At 42.6% G+C, this 19,005-nt stretch overlaps 1 protein-coding gene across 3 annotated transcripts; it reads left to right on the top strand.

Moving 5' to 3' along the window:
- The first annotated feature begins 1,634 nt into the window (after positions 1–1,634).
- Positions 1,635–18,783, top strand: aifm4 (apoptosis inducing factor mitochondria associated 4). 3 transcript variants are annotated; one of them, XR_014552719.1, is made up of 20 exons: positions 1,635–1,754; positions 4,406–4,490; positions 5,259–5,368; positions 6,206–6,315; positions 7,965–8,009; positions 8,124–8,205; positions 8,680–8,792; positions 9,659–9,745; positions 9,877–9,968; positions 10,345–10,475; positions 10,645–10,760; positions 10,864–10,935; positions 11,491–11,554; positions 11,956–12,033; positions 13,601–13,717; positions 13,828–13,926; positions 14,024–14,099; positions 14,189–14,293; positions 15,985–17,623; positions 18,762–18,783. XR_014552719.1 is itself a non-coding variant. In XM_083637276.1 (19 exons), exons 1-19 carry the CDS (start codon positions 1,694–1,696, stop codon positions 16,019–16,021), a joined length of 1,680 nt encoding a protein of 559 aa, XP_083493402.1. In that variant the 5' UTR covers positions 1,635–1,693; the 3' UTR covers positions 16,022–18,552. The 3 variants fall into 3 exon arrangements, 2 of the variants coding, with proteins under 2 accessions (XP_083493402.1, XP_083493403.1); XM_083637276.1 differs by lacking the exon at positions 18,762–18,783 and having other exon boundaries at positions 15,985–18,552; XM_083637277.1 differs by lacking the exons at positions 1,635–1,754; positions 18,762–18,783 and adding an exon at positions 2,562–2,667 and having other exon boundaries at positions 15,985–18,552.
- The last annotated feature ends 222 nt before the right edge of the window (positions 18,784–19,005 follow it).

The raw sequence follows: 19,005 nt of genomic DNA, 5'->3' as shown, positions 1-19,005 counted from the left end.
TTTTAATCTTTTCTTTTACAGTGTGTATCATGGCTCCAACTTTCTTGGGGCGTCTCAGAGGTGTCCGGCAAAAATGATGAATAGTTGAATAATTATACGGTTCATAGAAGTTGGCACAACAGCAGAGAGGCACAACCCTCATCCAACAGGTCTACTACAGGCCAAGGACTTGTTTTACAATATTGTGTATTACAGCGCCCTCATGTGGTTAAGGGGATACTATTTAACTTTAAGTTAATATATTATGCTAATACCATAATTTCTGTTTTCCTGCTGGGGTAATATCTGAATTTGTTGTTGATTTGATTTTACTGATTTGATCAGTGGGGTGAATGGAGTCCTCTCCATTCATAGGTTATTTGGTATCTTTGTTGCCCCTTTCAGCAGACTGAAGTCTACAATTTCAAAATATAAATCAATAGATTTTTTTAGTAGGGCTGGTTGATATAGCAAAAAAAGAAAAGAATCTGTATAAAATATTTCACATCAGTCGATATCGATAATTATTGATAATTTCTAATGACCTATTAACATGTTTTAATCTTTTTTATTTAACCACTTTATTTTGAACCCCCTTATTTATCAGGGCATGTGCATTGATAAGTATATCAATATATTGTTGTGTTCACATTATTACCTGTGTACACAGGTACAGGTAATAATGTTAACACAATTAAAAACACAAAAACTGAGTGTTGCAGCTTCAAAGTGCAAGACTAAACAAACATCTGGTCCTGTCCACCACGTGAGAATTTTGTCTCTTAAATGATTGGTTGTTTTCATGTCACTCATAGCTCCATCAAGGGACATATCGATTAGCCTGGTAACATATCGACATTAAACTATTAATAATCTAGTCCAGGTTTGAAAGCAGTGGTCTTTGAGCTGGACCTGGTTTTATGTGGTCTAGATCGGTGGTTCTCAAATGGGGGTCCGGGGCACTTTGCCAGGGGGTCCGTGAAAAGTTTTCAGGAAAATATAAATAAAAACCTTTTTTGTGTGTGCAAAAGCTTCATAGTTCAAGGAAAATATTGTATGTTTTAAATCTAAAATGGTTCATGGACTACATTCTAATCTAACAAACCTATCAATTTAAAAGTCAAGCACGTTACCGTGGAAACAATTAAGCTTAGCCCAAAATCACAAATCAGAATGAAGCAGTCCCCGGTATATTTTCTATCTTGTAAGGGGTCCTTGGCTGGAAAACATTTGAGAACCTCTGGTCTAGATGGTCAAAAACTGTGAAATCAACTCTTTTTTCCAGCGGTTTACACCAATAGGATAAACTTTTTGAGGTAAATAAGAATAGCATACAAGAGTAAAAACGAACAAAATGCAGGATTCATTCTATAATGTATTCTCATTAGTAATGAGACGGGTTAGGGTTATGAGGGGGGAGATGTAATGAGTCATTACATCTCCCCCCTATGTTTTCCAGTTCATGAACTAGCTTGAAAATGATTGAACCACGCCATCTAGAGGCGTTATTCCACTTTTTAAGGTGGACCATCCGGAGCTGCGAATCGGATGCCAACTTCAGCGTCGTTGAACTCTTCTCTCCTCCTCTGAAGATCCGCGCTGTAGTCAGGATAAAACGATATCCTCTTGTTCTCATTATGTGATGATGTCCCCCTTGCTTCTGGCGAGCCGGAGGACTTTCTCCTCCTTGTCTCTGAAGTTGAGGAATTTGGCAATGACGGGATGTGGTTTGTCTGACACTTTCCCGATGCGGCGCGCTCTCTCCAAAGTAACAGGTGAGGTGAAATTGTCCTTCCCCAGTACTTGTGGTATGAACCGTTCCATAAAATCCACCGCATCGCGACCCTCTGCCTGCTCAGGGATGTAGCCTATACTCTGATGTTCGACCTCCTGCTGCGATTCTCCAGATCATCCGTTTTGTATTAGTTATTATCTTGGTAACACTTTACAAAGTAGGCTAGGCTACACAAATAATATAGTAGTAGTAAACTAATGAGAAACTAACTTTTAGTTAATGAATAGTTAATGATTAGCTAGGTAATCAAGTTAATGATTAGTTGTCAGTCCCTTAGTAGAGTAATTACTCATTAGTTAATGGTTAGTTAATGGTCAGTTTGTGAGTAGGCTATAGTAGTTAATTGTTAGTTGATCATTAGCCTACTTAATTACCTGGGCCCAGTTGCACAAAGCACCTTAGGTTAAGATTTCCCTTAGAGTCAGAGTTAAGGTGTCCATAAAATAGAATCGGCTGCACAAAACACCCTTCAATCTCGATATGTTTTCCTTAAAATGTTTAACCTTGAGGAGAAGATTTAAGGGCGTTTAAATACACATACAATACATCATGCACAACACAGCACAATATCCATATCTCCTACATTGTCACCATTAATCATGGAAAAATACATCCAGGGTGGATGTATTTTCCCATAGTTTGTGTAGATGGAACTGCACTCTCTCTTCCTCTCTGTCAAATCTGATTGGCTTGCTAGACCTGCTTAGTCATTCTCGTAGCTAATCTTTTCATCCTGCAGAACATCACATGTAGCCTACAGTACTTCCATACGAGCCGGTTATGCGCCCTTGAATGAATGAACGCTTTTCTTCGGTTGAAAAACTAGAGAGAGTACCGGTTTTCAGATCAACGCATCCCGATAGCCTTGGTGTTAAGGCGTTTAGCAAAATCAGGTAACGTTATGCTTGAATGGATTCTGACAACTTTACTCACATAATGACTTCTTCTGGTTCGGTTTCCAGACAGTGCAGGCTGTGATACATTCAATGTAGACTGCCCTGCCAGGCTAGTCAGACATCTAATTTGCCATAATGTGCATGCTCATAATTTCTGTATAGCCTACTGTATTATTGTATCCTCTTTATTGCAGAGACAGCCGCAGGAATGAGTCCGGAAGTATACTTCCGGGTTCGTGAGAGGAAAAGTATATGGGATTTTAAAAAATAACTTAGACTTTTCTACTGAAGACAAATGGCTGCGATTTCTATAAAGCCTACAAAAATACGTCATACCAACTACTGTAGCCGGGGGGAGGGGGGTCCCTGCCTGGAGGAGGTTTATGTTTTTTTGAGTGATTTTGTTTGTTTTGTGGGTGCATTTTGTGTCTTTTGTTTTTTTGTAGATGTTTGCTGCTATGTTTTTCTAACTGTATGTACAAATTTAAATTAATAAACAAAATTATCACAAAAAAAGAAAGAAAGTGGATGCAACTCAAGTTGCGTAGCTCTAACCCTACCTATAGAACCCATACTCATTCAGATATGTTGAGATGAGAAGTCAAAGAGACCCCTTTGAATGGCTATGCCAGTTTTTCCTTTGCCAAAATTTTGCCTAACTTTTGAGCGTTATTTAGCCTCCTTCCCGACAAGCTAGGTTGACATGGTTGGTACCAATGAACACACAGCCTCTGAAATACAGTAATATCGGCCACAGATTTTTCTCTTCTGATGTATATTTTAATCATCATATCAATTGCTAATTACTATTATCACAGGTGGCCATCTCGTCTGTTGAGAACATAGGTTTTTTGATGCTCAGAATAGTATGTACTGATCGTCTCTCTTTATCCACATGTAGACTATTCCTCTCTCTCCTCTTTGGGCCTCCCTAGTGATGCAGGCAGTATACTAGACCTAGTGGTACAGCTGCCTTTTTGATGACAGATTTGACTCCATCAGGACCAGACCAGAGGGCGATTGCGTGTGACCCTAAGGCGTTCCATCCTGACTTGTTAGCCTAGAATAATGGGATGGTGGTCATTTGTTTTAGCTAAACGTATACAACTTGACATGTTTTTCTCCAGAGATGAGGTAATGGAACGTACAGTGAACACATGCGTCTCAAGGTAATGGAACGTACAGTGAACACGTGCGTCTCAAATCACGTGGCACACACACACACACACACACACACACACACACACACACACACACACACACACACACACACACACACACACACACACACACACACACGTGCTAATTGACAAAATAATTTAATGATTCTGGAGGAAGCTTCCCTTATTTGAAGAAGCAGGATGGTCAGAGCCTAATTTGGTTTGTAACAGGAGACCACTCAGATTACTATGCATGTAGCTACCTCGCGGTGTTGATAAAAGAGAGTAGATTTTCTTTGTCTGCTCAGAGCGCCCATTTTGACTGCCCTCTCCACTTGGAACTGCAGTCCATGTGCATGATACAGCTTGTTCATTCTAAATAAAGTTTTGGTTTAATCAAGCCTGTCTCAGCGGTTTCATTGGACATCTTCCTCTATACTCCTGTTGATAAGAAGACTGGTTTTAAACATCACTTCATCTGTCAAATGGCGGGCCAAAACAAACAAATTGGTCAGCCATGCACTAGGAGGACACTGGCCTTACTGAGGTTTCTTAACGTGACCCATGTCTTGCAGTTATGAATCAGTGCCAAGAAGCCGGTGAAGAGGCAGAGGAGGTGACTGGACTGGTGTGCCAGGAGGCTGACCTGCAGGATGGACAGTATGTTTTCTTTCTTCTCACTGGAAAAGCATCAAATTAAAGGGATAGTTCAGATTTTTTGACGTGGGGTTGTATGAGGTACTCGCCGACAGTGTATGCGCACTTTGGAGAAGTGGAGATCCACCGCGTCAGGGAAGTAGAGGTGCTGCTGTGGACAGGGGTCACAAGAAAAAAACAGGGAAAAAACAACAACAAAACAAAATACTTCCATACAGCTCACCTGTCGAAATCCAAGTCTCCACAAGCCCTGAGATGCCAAGTTGACTTGAAAAGACATAATTTACACCCTGTTTTAGCTGAAATCTGCACTGTAGCCATGTGCTGGAGCAAGGAGAGGTGTAGCTCCTGTAGCCTGCTAGAGTGAAGATTTCAGCTAAAAAGCGTGTAAATTATGTATTTTAAAGTCAACTTGGCATGTCAGGGCTTGTGGAGACTTGGATTACACCAGGTGAGCAGTATGAAAGCTTTTTTGTTTGTTTTTTTGTTTTACACATTTTTGCTCACGTGGCCAGCCTCCACTTCTCCAAACTGGGATGCACCAACTGCATTCTACTGCATGTAGTACACTGACTGTCGGCAAGTACCTCATACAACCCCACGTTAAAAAAAATAGAAACTATCCCTTTAAGAGTCAGAGAAATGCTCCAGCACAACTGAGTGAAAAAGATCTGTTATAGTTTTGACTATAAGAGATACAATAAATAAGCTGTATTTGGGAGCTATGTTTTCTTCACTCACACTCTTCCTGTTCCTGTGTGTTTGTTTAAGGATGAAGGAAGTGATGGTGGAGGATCAGAAGGTGCTGCTGGTGCATACGCAGGGTCAGTACAGCGCTGTTGGCAGCCGGTGCTCTCACTACAACGCTCCTCTAGTTAACGGTAAGCACTTCATTTACTTTCAGATTCTCTCTTGTGTATACCAGCCTCTTGCTCCAGGACGCTTCAGCTGTACAGATGCCTGAACCACCCAGCATCCCCATTCACAACACCACTGACCTTCTTTAACAGGTTTCATATTGATCTCTAAAGATTATTTTCTTTTAGATTAGATTAAGATTAAAGATTAAACCGGATGGACAAACCCTGTCTTTATCTTGTCACCAACACCATTGGCATGCACACACGTGCACGGCAGCCAGTACATAAACACACATGCTTTTTTGGAGGCGCCTTGAAATTTGTCCTCCGCGTTTGACCCATCCTGGCTCATCCTCCTCCATGGTCAGGCCAGGAGTGGTGGGCAGCTGCAGTGAAGCGACCGGGGACCAACTTCTTCCACCCGCCGCTGGTCAGATGACCATCTTCTGCATGTTTTTGGTGGTGGTGGTGGTGGGGTGAGGGGTGTTATATATGAAGGAAACCCCAGGGAGCACGGGGAGAACATCCAAACTCCACACAGAAAGTGTGCCCTTTCGACAAGATAGTCCACCTGGGCAGTAGGCACTGAAGACATGGTGGGAACACACTCTCAGCGCCCACAGCGTCCCAGGCGGGAATCAAACCCAGGACCTTCTAGCTGTGAGGCGACAGCGCTACCACTGCGCCACCCTTCCCTCCCTCTAATTGGAAAACCTGCATGTTATTTGTGATATCAGGGTAGAGCAGGCCACTACAACAGTTCCCAACTACATGACAACTGGGGTTGAATAAATGACTTTGTGAAATGCATGGCATAGGATTTGAGTAGTGTTAACTGCATGTTCTCTGATGGTTCAGGAACGCTGGTTGGTGACAGAGTGAGATGTCCGTACCACGGCGCTTGCTTCAATGTCAGGACTGGAGATATTGAGGATTATCCAGGTCTGGACTCTCTGCCCACTTATAAGGTAAAACCTGCCTGCAGAGCAGATGTGTGCAGTACTCCTCAAAAGGAATGGATCCATAACAGACATATTCTCACCAATTTAAAATGTAGACATTTGTGGCACAAATTATTTGTCCTTCAATAATGTCTGAATTTTTCGTCATTTCCTTGAAGAGATGAATATTTTGTCACCTTGTCCAAACAATTATTATTACTAGAGATATTGGGACCACGGGTTAGGTGTGCAGCATGCTGCTGGACCAGACATCCTGCAGAGCAAGGAGGACAGAGTTTTGACAAGGGCTAGATGCTCCGAGAGGAGGACAGCGCAAAAGATCTGATGGAGTTCACAGTGAAGAACACGCAGGTTAGAGGAGGCTACGTTCTCCATGTGGGGACAGTCTGTGGAAAGCTGAAGGTTGGAGATTGCATCAGCTTGCATGTGGACAAGGATCGTCGCAGGCCCATCATGAGCAACCACACAGCCACACACATCCTGAAATTCACCTTTTTTTTTTTTTTTGCGGAAGCGGACCAGAGGGGGTCCCTCGTCACCCTCGACTGCCTACACCTCGACTTCACAGCCAAAGGTGCCCTGAGCACTGAGCAGGTCCTGAGCACTGAGCAGGTCCTGAGCACTGAGCAGGTCCGCCGCACTGAGATCGACTGCGCCTTGATCCGAGATGTTAAGGAAGCAGAGGCCCAGAAGGCCCTCAGGAAAGCTGATGCCCTGCGTCAGTGTCTGTCCGACCTGGGTCAGACAAGTTTAAGGCCCAGAAAGCCTTGAACAAGGACATACAGAAAGAGATCACCAATATGACAGAATCCATAGCAACAGCAATGATCTCCCAGTGGCAGAGGGATGAGATGAGAGAGAGCCTGAAGGGCCTGAAGAGGACCCTGGATGATCTGGACCACGCCAGCAAGGCCGACGTCCAGAAGAGAGTCCTGGAAAAGACCAAGGAGGTGATTCATGCCAGCCCCAATCAACCACTAGGGCTAGGCGATATGGCCTCTAAAATAATATCTCGATATTTTTAGGCTATATCGTGATACACAATATATATCTCGGTATTTTGAAATCTCCTCTAAAGCAGTGGTTCTCAAATGGGGGTCCGGGGACCCCCAGGGGTCCGTGGCACTTTGCCAGGGAGTCCGCGAAAAGTTTTCACGAAAATAAAAATAAAAATGTTTTTTTTGTTGCAAAAGCTTCATAGTTCAACGAAAATATTTGATGCTTCAAATCTAAAATGGTTCATGGATTACAAACTAATCTAACAAACCTATCAATTTAAAAGTCAAGCACGTTACCGCGTTACGTTACGGGGAGCAGACATCCGGCAGCGACTGAAACAGTCGCTCCAATGGGGAGCAGGGGAGGGCTTATCCCAGTAGCCTGTTTCCATGCCGCCAGACTCCTCTCACCCATAGGCAAGAAGAGACATGTCACAGTCACATGTTCCCACCACACCTATGCATTTGTGCGTTTGATTTTGCAATCCTTTGTGCTATAATCCAGGGTGTGCCTTCATGCAGAAGGTCCAGTAATTTTCCAGTTGATATTTTGAAAACATTGAGGTAATGGTGAGAAATCGCCCCCACTGTGCTATGGTTGTATTGAATGATTGTACTGTAACTATTTCACATTCTGGCTCTCTTCTGTTTTGACAGGTCAAAGTTGAGGATGGCAAGGTATATGTTTCCATCAACAAAAGGGTGAGTGAAAGGGAGATAGATACATTTGAGATGATCACAGTGTTTTGTTTTCATTTGAACATAAAATATTCAATCTAAACCAATTGCTTGTTTGTCTTTTGTCAATTTCATTAGTCTCTGAAGCTGAGCAAGCGGATGAAGGAGATGAGCGGCATGGTACCAGGAGTCAACCATACTGTCCTGCTGATAGGAGGGGGTAAGGCTGGGTGTAACACATCAGAAATATGGGTGGTTTCACTTGAGGGGCAAAATCCCAGGTTATTACATGGCCTTCCTATTTGATCCATTAGGTATAGGAGACATAGCACTGTGCAACTTTGTTGAAGAGAAGTGATATACAAATTAGAAGAAGAAGAAGAAGCTTGGTGAACAAAAGAATAACAATGCAAAATTGAAGAGCCTTGGGGAACAACATTACTGCCCGTCATTCAGATTTGCCGTTTCAGTATTCAGTCTGTGTCAATCAAACTTGGGATGTAAATAGGAAAGGGAACTTTAGAGTCCAAGCTAATTTTTTGGTTCAAAGTAATGCTAATTTCTCCGTTCTGGTCAGAAAGGCTATTAAGAGACTAAACTCAACTTGGTAGTCCAGTGCCCCAAATCCTTCTGCTCCATCTCTGAATGTATATAATGAACAGGGAAGGAATGAGCTTACATTTACATCATCCAGGCCCCGCCTCCTTGGTGTGTGCTGAGACGCTGCGGCAGAACTGCTACGAGGGTCGAATCGTCATGGTAACCAAAGACACCCTGCCTCCGTTTGACAAGCCCAAATTGAGTAAGGTAAGGAGGACACGGTCACAAGAGAGAATCAGCCTTTATTCACAAAAGTAAATGAAAAACAATAATACACAATTCCATTCATTCAAGAAGATGAACCTGAGTTAATTTAATTCATTTGAATGAATTAACGTTTAATCATTTTAATATTGTTTGTTCACTAATGTACAGTATGTACGGCAGGGGCGTCCAAACTTTTTTGAAAGGGGGCCAGTCAGATTAATTCATGTGAAAATACCTGGGGTCCAGTTGCTTCTCGCATCATATGGGTGACAAAATAAATAAATAAAACAGAATAATAATAAATAAATAAAAAACATACAATACAATTGTACTCTAAGGATTTTGTTAGCCTTCTGAAAACATTAGTTCCGGCTGCATTGTGCCTACTTGGTGCTTGTCTACAAACTGTATGATAGTGCTGCCATCGTTAGGTAAACGGAAAAAACGCAAAGTGAACTTGCTTGATTAACCAATACTGTGTGGAGGGCCACATATAGTATATTTTGAGAGACAAACCACGGGACATTTAAAATCAGTCCAGGGGCTGGGCCGGGCTGGACTTTGGACATGCCTAATGTACGTATATATCATGTATATGTTTATATTTTTATCGTATTGGATATTTGTAAGTATGCATACATGTTTTGTTTTTTAACTTTTATAAAATGTTGAAAACTCAAACATATTGTAAAAAAAAGATGAACGTGAATAGACCCTCTCATGCTATACCCTAAAATAAATAAAGATTTAGCTCTCAGTCCTTTCATCATTCACCTGTCTTTCGATGTTAGTTCCCTTCAAAAGGAGGCGTTATGGAGGCAATTCAGAATGTAAGACACCTGAGAAATGGCATTCCCTCTTTTCAGTCAATGAACGTGGAGAGCAGCAACATCCTTCTTCGTTCAAGTGACTTTCTTCAACAGTATGGGATAGAAGTGTGGACGCAGAAAGAGGTGAGAAGGGAATTGTATTTATTCATGTCGTAACCACTGTTATTTCAAAACGGATCCAGTCTTTCCAGTCTTTTTTGGTCATGGCAGTTGATGTTACGGTATGTGTGCTGCTGCGTGTTTGCGTGTTGCAGGCAGTGTCGGTGAACCCACCTGATAAGACGGTGAAGCTGAGTGACGGCACTCTGCAGCACTATGACCAGCTCCTCATCTCCACTGGCTGCCGGTTAGACTCACACCAACCCGCCCCTCCATTCCTATTTCCCGTATCTTCTGGCCCTGGCTCCATTAAATGCATTAGTGCACTCACAACTTCAGTACAGTATCAGATTACTAGTGGAAGCTCTTGCAGTGTTTTCTTCAAGCAGATGGTCTTACATTGTTTACAGTTTAGTTCCAAAATTACTGTTGGGTGAAAACCTCACAACTCAAGCAAGCTTTTCAGGAACAAAAGCAGACATGCATGCAGTCGATTTTTCATAGTTCTCATACAGCCTAGCATAATCAAAATCACTCCCAACACATAAATGAGATCTATAATTGTTGAGTTGTAACGTTTTCACATGATACCAGCAATATAATCATCTTTGTTGTGTTCACAGGGCGCGGCCACTCAGCTGTCCTGGTTCGGACCTGATGGGAGTGAAGTTACTGCAGAGTTACGAAGATGCCAAAGAGATCCACCTCTCCTGTCTGGGCCAACGGGCCGTGATCATCGGTGCCTCTTTCATAGGTGATCAGATGAGATTTCTCTTTCCACTGCAGAGTGAAAGTTGGATTGTCCATGTGCAATCAAACACTGCACTAATGGGGAAATCAAATATTTACCATTCAAAACAATGATAAGGCTTCAGGTAGGACTGCTGTAAAAGACCTTTAACGGCTTTTCATTTACACAATAGGTATGGAGGTGGCGTCCTACTTATCAGACAAAGCTGCCAGTGTGGCCGTGGTTGGCACCACAGGACGCCCTTTTGATCGGTCGCTGGGCCCAGAGATCGGCAAGATGACTATGCAAGTAAGAAACAAAGATGGCAGTATCAGAAGACCCCCATAGCTCTGTTTCAGCTCTTATGGGACACTACACTTCAAAACGTCATTTATTTTGTCTCCTTTTCAAGATGTTGGAGGAACGGAATGTGAAGTTCCACATGAGCGACAGACTCACTGAGATCAGAGGGGAGAATGGCAAGGTGATCATACCGTTACTCCACTGTCTGCACTGTCACTGAAACTGGGATTGTGCTACACTTTGGCCATGTTCAGACTAGGAGGCCAAATCCGATTTGTGAACTTTAATGACCTATTAATGATTTTATCCAGATTTGTTTTACGAGTCTGGACGCTCCAAGTCTGCTTTCGACTGATGTGACTTCAGTGTGGACGCGCTGATCACCCAAATCAGATTTGAGTGTCTTTTGCAGGGGGCGTGGACTTGAAGAGCAGAGAGCAGACATGCAAACACTGCCAGAAACATTGTATGTTGGCTCATTGGCTCATTGTATCTGGACACACAGATCCGACTTGAACACTTGCCCAAATCAGATTTGTGGCAGTGCGGACACACTCCCAAATCAGATTTGGGAAACCAATCAAGATAATGATGATTAATGACTTTAGCAGCAAATTGGATTTGCCTGTAATGTGAACATGGCCTTTGATGCGCTACTTCAGACGTAATGGAGATTTGAGTGTAGGCCCCAGAGATGCATACTACTGTAGCTCCATAAGGTTTGTCATTTGTTCAGGTGAAAGAGGTGGTGCTGCATAGTGGGACCGTCCTGGAAGCTGATGTGGTGATTGCAGGAATCGGTAATTTATTATTTCCTATGATAAGATATTTGGTTATACACTTAAATCAAAATCATTCATAAGATTTACACTAATGTGATTATCTCAGCAGAAACTAGCATGTCTCCCCTGGCTGCAACCCTTTTGAGTCTTGGTAACTTGTGGACCATTCTTACAAACGCTTGTTGGCCTTTAAAGGCCCATTCTGTAGTTTTTCTATTTGTGGAAACTGCGCCCCCACCTAAATGCTACAGTACACTTCCCTGTTTGTACATTCAGATATCAGCCCTATTTTACACTTTCTGCGTGTACTCTCTACTGTGCTTTCTAATAGCTCCATAAGTCCCCAAAATGGTTCTTATCTGGACTTGTTTCAGTGCAGCTCTACAAAGCACAAATCCATAACAAGCTTTCTTTCTCAGGTGCCATTCCCAATTCTGACTTCTTGGCGGGAAGCCAGGTGGAGGTGGACTCTAGGAAGGCGGTGATCATTGACAAGTAGGGATGTTCGATATTGGCTTTTTTACCGATATCCGATATCCGATAATGTCCAACTCTTAATTTCCGATACCGATATCAACCGATATCAACCGATACCGATATAAGCAGGCTTTTTTTCCACCAAAATTTCACGTAACAAGTTACATAATGTAGCTTAATGTAGCTGAAGAGTTTAATATATAATATGCATGTTGTGTTAAAGTTGTAAGTGTTAGAGAAGCGAGCTTGTGACCAGAAGGTCGTCGGTTCAATCCCCGGGACCGGCAGGATAAATCTGGGTGGGGAAAGTGAAAAGGCAGCGCTTGCCCCTCCCTCATTACCACCACTGAGGTGCCCTTGAGCAAGGCCCTTAACCCCAACCGCTCCAGTGGAGCTGCTCAGTGGCCAACAGATCAGACTGTGGTTGTACTGGTCAGCTTCCAGGTATGAATGTGTGTGTGAATGTGAACAGGGCACTCCTGAAAAAGAGAGCATTGCTCTCAGTGAGACTCCCCCTGTATTTATTAAAAAAAAAAAAAAAAAAAAAAAAAAAAAAAAAAAAAATCGGCATGAAAACCGATACCGATATTTTCCGATATCGATTTTTTTATGCTAATATCGGCCGATAATATCGGTAGGCCGATAATATCGGACATCCCTATTGACAAGGTAACGCACTGTTTTCAAAGAACAAAGTCAACAGCCACATTATAATAACTGTGCTGTTGACATAACTAATACGATACAAATACGCGCTGGGTAATTTGAATTGCAGCTTCACATTTACATGTATGACTGAACCTGATGGGTTCAACTTCAGATCCAGTATATTCTCCCTTTTCAGGCTTTAGGTTTTAGGCCCAAGTCCAGGTTCTGCACTAAACTGATTCCCTGAACTAATAAGATTGTCCAGATGACTGAAATACATGGAAAATGTATTGTCCAACTGTGGAAATTATGTTGTTCAGTCTAATTTAGAGGTCTAATTTAGTTTCAAATATACATACTACAGCATGCGCTGGGACGCGTCATCAGTGATGTTAACTGGGGTCGTGAGGTGTTTCGGGTCTGTCAACATCATACACCCTCGCCCAGTAGACCCAGCCGAGGCCGATTACGACCCCGACCCGCGTCCCAGAAGCAGCCGCTCACGGGTCAGCCTTCCTACTCTGTCTGCAACGTTGCCCGCGGAAGGGTTGATCACGCCAAATCCGCTGCAATAGAGTTAGTGCTACACCGCAGTATTGAAAGACCTTCGGTGCATGGAGGTCTAAGGCCCTGTGGGGTGATTCCAGGCCGGGCACCTCCTTCGTCTCACCAGAACCTCCCGTGGAAGAAGGCAATCCTACCATGCCGTACCATGGGCAGGGAGGATGCCTCAAGAAGGCCTGTGCGCTGCACGTCATATGCCTGCGCCGAGCACCTCGCTCTAGCCGGAAGGACCCCAGGCCGCGCCGATCTTTGCGCAGATTTTCAGGAGGCTGATCCGTAGCGTTTGTGGATTTCTCCCTCACGAGAGAGCCAGGCTGGGGTGCTAAAAGGGGGGTCTGAGGCTCGTCTGTAAAAACATTTCTCTTTGATGACAGTTCATGAGGACCAACATACCGGATGTTTTTGGTGCTGGAGATGTTACCTCCTTCCCTCTGACCATTCGGGGAGGCCAGAGGGTCAACATCGGTCACTGGGGGATGTCACATGCCCACGGTACCAGCTCGAAGCATTACAGGACAATCAATGAAGAGCAAAATGACTGCAGCTGACTTGATGTTGTGGCTTGACATCATCATGCTTGTGTCTTGTCTGCTCTAACCCAGGAAGAGTAGCGGCCCTAAATATGCTGAAGAAACCAACCAAAATTGAGTCTGTTCCTTTCTTCTGGACCACGTTGGCAGGGAAGAGTATCAGATACGCAGGTATGAAGGACATATATCACTCACTGAGATATTTGAATATTTAAACCCAGGCCGCACTGAATCGTACTTCCTGTTTTCATTTCCTCATTCAATCTAGGCTATGCGGAAGGATACACAGAAATCATATTCAAAGGCAAAGTGGAAGAAAGGAAGTTCCTGGCATTTTATATCAAGTGAGCAGCTGTGCAGTAACTCCTGCTGTTGTTTGATGTCGATTGTAAGTTCGTACCATTTGCCTTGACATGACTGCATTCTTTAACAGAGAGGAGATGGTGGTAGCAGCGGCCGGCATGATGTTTGAACCGGCTGTGGCTCGCCTGGCGGAAGTGATGGCTACGGGCCAGCCCATAACAAAGGCACAGGCTCAGTGAGTGTCAAGTACAGTCTACATAACTACACTACATATTTATATAGTATTAGATTGTTTACTACATACAATAACTGAATTGTTTTCCGTTATGTCATTGGAGACCGAAAAGTAATAAATACTGAATGTACACTAAGTGAGAATAAGTTGTTCGCACCCTGAATGCATGAGGCTGTGTTGAATATCTATTGGGATATTGGCTATAACCTAAGAACATGGTTGCCGCTTTTTTTAAGCGGTGCAGCCACTTCTATAAGTGACTGTGTGTGTTACTAGCATGAGATGTGTGTGGACGAGATTTAGCCTAGGCCACCCCCCCAGCTCCCCGGTCGGCACACTCAGAGAGAGAGGGAGGGGGGTGGAGCAGAAGGGTCGGACCTGCAAATCTGCACCGCTTAGGCTACTTCACCACCTGGGTGTGATTTTTGCAATAATGATAGATTTCAAGCACTTTTCAAGGACAAATTATTTCAGAAGTACAGGCCAATAATTCTGAGATGTTCACATATACAAGTCTCGTACGTCCTCTAATGCAAATTTGTTTTGAGTCATCAGAATTAATCATTAATAATAATAGTAATAATTAACTCAAAGCAATCTTGGAATCCTCAGCATTTTTTATTAATTTATTTGACAGGGACACATCATATGAATGAACATTTAGAATAAATGTAAATACACCAGATTACTACAGACTACAGATCTGTAGTCCCTGGGGCAGGTTGATGTCATTACAAATATAGAATAAACATAGAAAAGAAAGAAAATAAAAACATGGTACAAAACATGTCACCAAATTATACATGCAAGACATGACAGATACACACACTACACACCAGTGGTGAACCGTGCCTATCAGAACCGGTCCTTCTATGCGGTCATCCTCATGTCATGACTAGAGTGGGTCTTCGCGAAGGGTTGCTGTCTTGCTGTCAATCAAATACCATTTGCCGGTGGAGGCTAGTCCAAATATTTAACCCCATATTTGCTGAAACAAAGTGAGTCCAAGATCTGAACAATTTAGCGACAATAATACTGTTATTTCAGTGAATAAAAACGAATAAATAACAAATACAAATAATTGTTTAGGGGGAAATTCTTTTCTTTTCAATTTCTTCTTGGGCCTTCAGTGAATACCTAGAAGGCCCTGACGGTTCGCCACTGCTACACACATCAAGCAAACAACAGTACAATGGTCAAGAGTTAGGATGTGGTACAGGCGGGCACACATCTGGTTTGCCTTGAGTCATCCCTTCAGATTCATTTGAAAGGTGTGATACGTGGGACACTCCCTTATTGCAAGCGGTAGGTTGGCTGTTCCAATATTTACTGCTGCTAAGAGACAGCACAGTTTGTCCAAAGGTGGACAAAGGGCACCTCACAGTCCCCTCTGGTAGAAGTGCTCTCAAGACCTAGGCAACAAGCAATGACACAGTGCAGCGCGGAGAGTGATACTGTAGATAGGAAGAAATAGTATCAAGCTTGGCCCAGCAATTTTGAGATGTCGGAGCGCACGAGGTTCAAACTCAGAGATTCGGGTAGGCTAAATTAAAGCACTTTTTTTAAGGACCTCTTTATAAATCCAAGCACTTTCAAGGTACATGATTTTTATTTTATTTTAAACCAAAGTACTTCCCAGGCCCGTGGCAACTCTGTAAGACGTGTCTGTCTGTCTCACTTGTCTGTTTCAGATCTGACGACCTAAGCTGGTTGCAGAATCAGATGTAACCGGAGGTCGACTGTGTCCAGAAGTAACACTCCTCACGTGATGAAGGATGCCGCCGCCCTCGTTTCTCTCTCTCTCTCTCCCTTTCTGTAATCAAGTGCCAAATTGAGTGCATCCTGAACGTCTAGATCAAGCTCAGCCCGCCCTCCTTGCTGCACTTTTTTGTCTTGTCTTGTTGTGTTTTTTTTTAGTTTATTCATGTTTGTTGTTCAATTCTAAATTAATAGATATATATATAAAAAGAAAACCAGTCAGACCTCGGATCTGCTCTTACTCAAAGCACCGTTGCCATAGCAGCAAGTCAACTGTTATTGAATTAACACTTTCTGCTCCCCAGTGAGTAATGGTTGTACATGCATGGCTGTGACAAACTCTTAATGGGTAGAGACCAGATAAGATTGACTTGAATAGCAACAATTTTGCCCGTATTAACACAAGTTTTGACTATACAGTGATTTTTTTAGGCCGGCGACGGCCTCGTTATTAGGGATTGTCCATCTCATTCTGTCACGGATTCTGTCACGGATTTACAAGACGATTTGGCTTTGGCCAATCCTGGCGTGTTCCGCCCCCAAATCGAGCGTGATTCAATGTGTTGTGGCGCTACGCGAGTGAGAGCCGCATGCAGCCCTTAACTAATGTTATCCTGGAATGCAATTTTAACGAGCCAGTTGCATTTCTTTGCATTCTTAGACATTACCGTTTGCTTTATTTTGTATGTTACATACAATTGCCCAAGTTATGGGCTAGACATTCTGTCAAGTTACATGCAATAGGCAGCCATTTTCTCCATTTCGAGGAGATAAGCCAGCTGCCTTTGTGTGGAGCGCATAGTGCAGCATGCCGGCCTGGAATCTCCGAGGGGCCGGGGTCTGAATTCGGCCTAATGCGGTGGACTCGTCTGCCATTCGCCTGCTCGTCAATGCTTGTTTTGCAGTGCCCCTTCACCTTTCACTGAAAAGTCTCTGAATTTGGCAATTTATGGTGTTTTCTTTGGACTACGTGGGTGGCACTTGTTTCTGAACGGTGTTGTATTGATGCTGTTGTGAGGATGTGTGGAGTGCAGTGTCATGGTGTCTGCTGGATAATTGCCTTATAAGGGAGATTCTGTGCTCAGCTGATGGCATGATGCTTATCTACTCTTGCTTTCGACCTATTTGGAGTTACTACTGAAGTTTGTGTGTTTGATGTTCACTGATAAATTAAAACACACAAAATTGGGGTAATAAAATATGCCTGCCTGGTAAACAAATGTGCATGGCTGGTACAATTTCAAACCGACCAGCCACGTTGGCTGACAACAGGCTCATCAATGTTTTCCCACACCAGCCATATGCTAGGTTTCAACCTAGCCTTGTTTTTATATACCGGTATGTAAACTAAGAAAGTTTTGGTTAGCATTGGCTACACAACAGAAAGATCTCCATAAATAGAGTGAATTTGGCAATTTAGGATTCCATCACTATTCAGAGTAGTTCACATATTGTACTGGTACTGTATAACATTTTATATTGTATTTCTACCCGGTTTGTAGAGCTACAGCACTTTTATGATATATAACACATTTTAGGCTGACGTGTCAGAGGGAACTTTAAAATCCCAAGGTCGGGTAAATAAAAATACATACTGCACTGGGAAATAAATACTGTAATAATCCTGGTAATCATGTAGGGGACCCATATTATTTTTTATTGTCACTGTTGTCATTTGTGTTTCCTTCCCTGTTTTGTACTGGAACTGTATTGTGATTGTGGCTGTGTAGATTAGATTAGATTAGATTCTTTAATGACCACACAGCGAGGCTGGTGGAATTTGTTTTCAGTACAGTTCATACGTAAGCATGTCCAACATCATGATACATACATACATAAAACACAATAACAGTACACAATACAGTTATAGCAGCAGTGATATGGGGGTTGTTATATAGAGTTCATATATAGAGTTCATATTATATAGAGTGTGCGGCACTTTTGGCCTACGACAAATTTCCCCTGGGGACAATAAGGTTGATCTTATCTTATCTTAATTGACCATGTCATGGGGATCATGGCATCAATGTTGATTGAGGGTGATTGTGACTGTTTGTTTCCCTGCTGCACCTGGCAGTCTCCTCGTTGGGGCCAGGTGTATTGAGTGGAGAGGATTCAAACTTAGAAATATAAATCATATACCGTAAATCTATTGAATTTATTAGGATGATCAGGAAATTGCAATATGGATCCAGTGATGCCAATGTACCAATGATTGTTGAATGAAACCCTTGATCTGTTTGACCAGTTAATTGATGCTGATTGTCTGCTCTGTGTTCTACTCTGGGCTAGAGTATTTAGCTAGCTCTCAACCTTGTGTGGGTGCTCACTCTGTCCACCCTAGATGTGAGACCAGGACTGCTGGCCTGTTTAACTAGGACCCCAAGTTATTCATGGGATTAGCCTAGGTGTAGGATTTCAGTTTAGTTCTGTTATTTATTTTGCCCTTTTTTTGTATTTTTGTATCTGTTTTGCAACTACACATCAAGAAAATGCCTGGTTTCCACAAAATAAACACCTGTGGTGAACCTGAAGCCTGCCTCTGCCTCTTCTCCTGCTCACCATCCTTACAATCACTATTCAAAGTAGTTTCCATACTGGTACTGTATAACATTTTATATTGTATTTCTACCCGGTTTGTAGAGCTACAGCACTTTTATGAATAACACATTTTAGGCTGACGTGTCAGAGGGAACTTTAAAATACCAAGGTCGGGTAAAAATACATAATGCACTGGAAAAGAAATACTGTAATGGACCATTGTTAGTGTTTAACCTTTTTGTTTTACCTTTTTTTAATCTTATATCTTTATTTAATCTTATAAATAATCTATCACCTTTTGGTAATTACAAAAATAACACAGGCTTTGGGTATTGAACACTTCAAACTGTCCAAAAAAGGGATTACTCTTTTCTCGGATACTTCCACTTAAACTAAGTTACTAGAAAAGGAAA

This window comes from Poromitra crassiceps, assembly GCF_964638095.1.
Source record: "Poromitra crassiceps genome assembly, chromosome: 5".
Lineage (NCBI taxonomy): Eukaryota > Metazoa > Chordata > Actinopteri > Beryciformes > Melamphaidae > Poromitra > Poromitra crassiceps.
The sequence above is the reverse complement of the archived record's forward strand: the minus strand, read 5'-3'. Positions and strand labels throughout refer to the sequence as shown.

Excerpts from the sequence above, each read along its gene's own strand:
- aifm4 (XM_083637276.1), top strand. The coding sequence starts at position 1,694 with ATGACGGGATGTGGTTTGTCTGACACTTTCCCGATGCGGCGCGCTCTC. Across the intron at positions 8,010-8,123 it reads ATGTTTCCATCAACAAAAGG|TCTCTGAAGCTGAGCAAGCG; the intron begins GTGAGTGAAAGG and ends CAATTTCATTAG. Across the intron at positions 13,927-14,023 it reads GAAGAGTATCAGATACGCAG|GCTATGCGGAAGGATACACA; the intron begins GTATGAAGGACA and ends CATTCAATCTAG.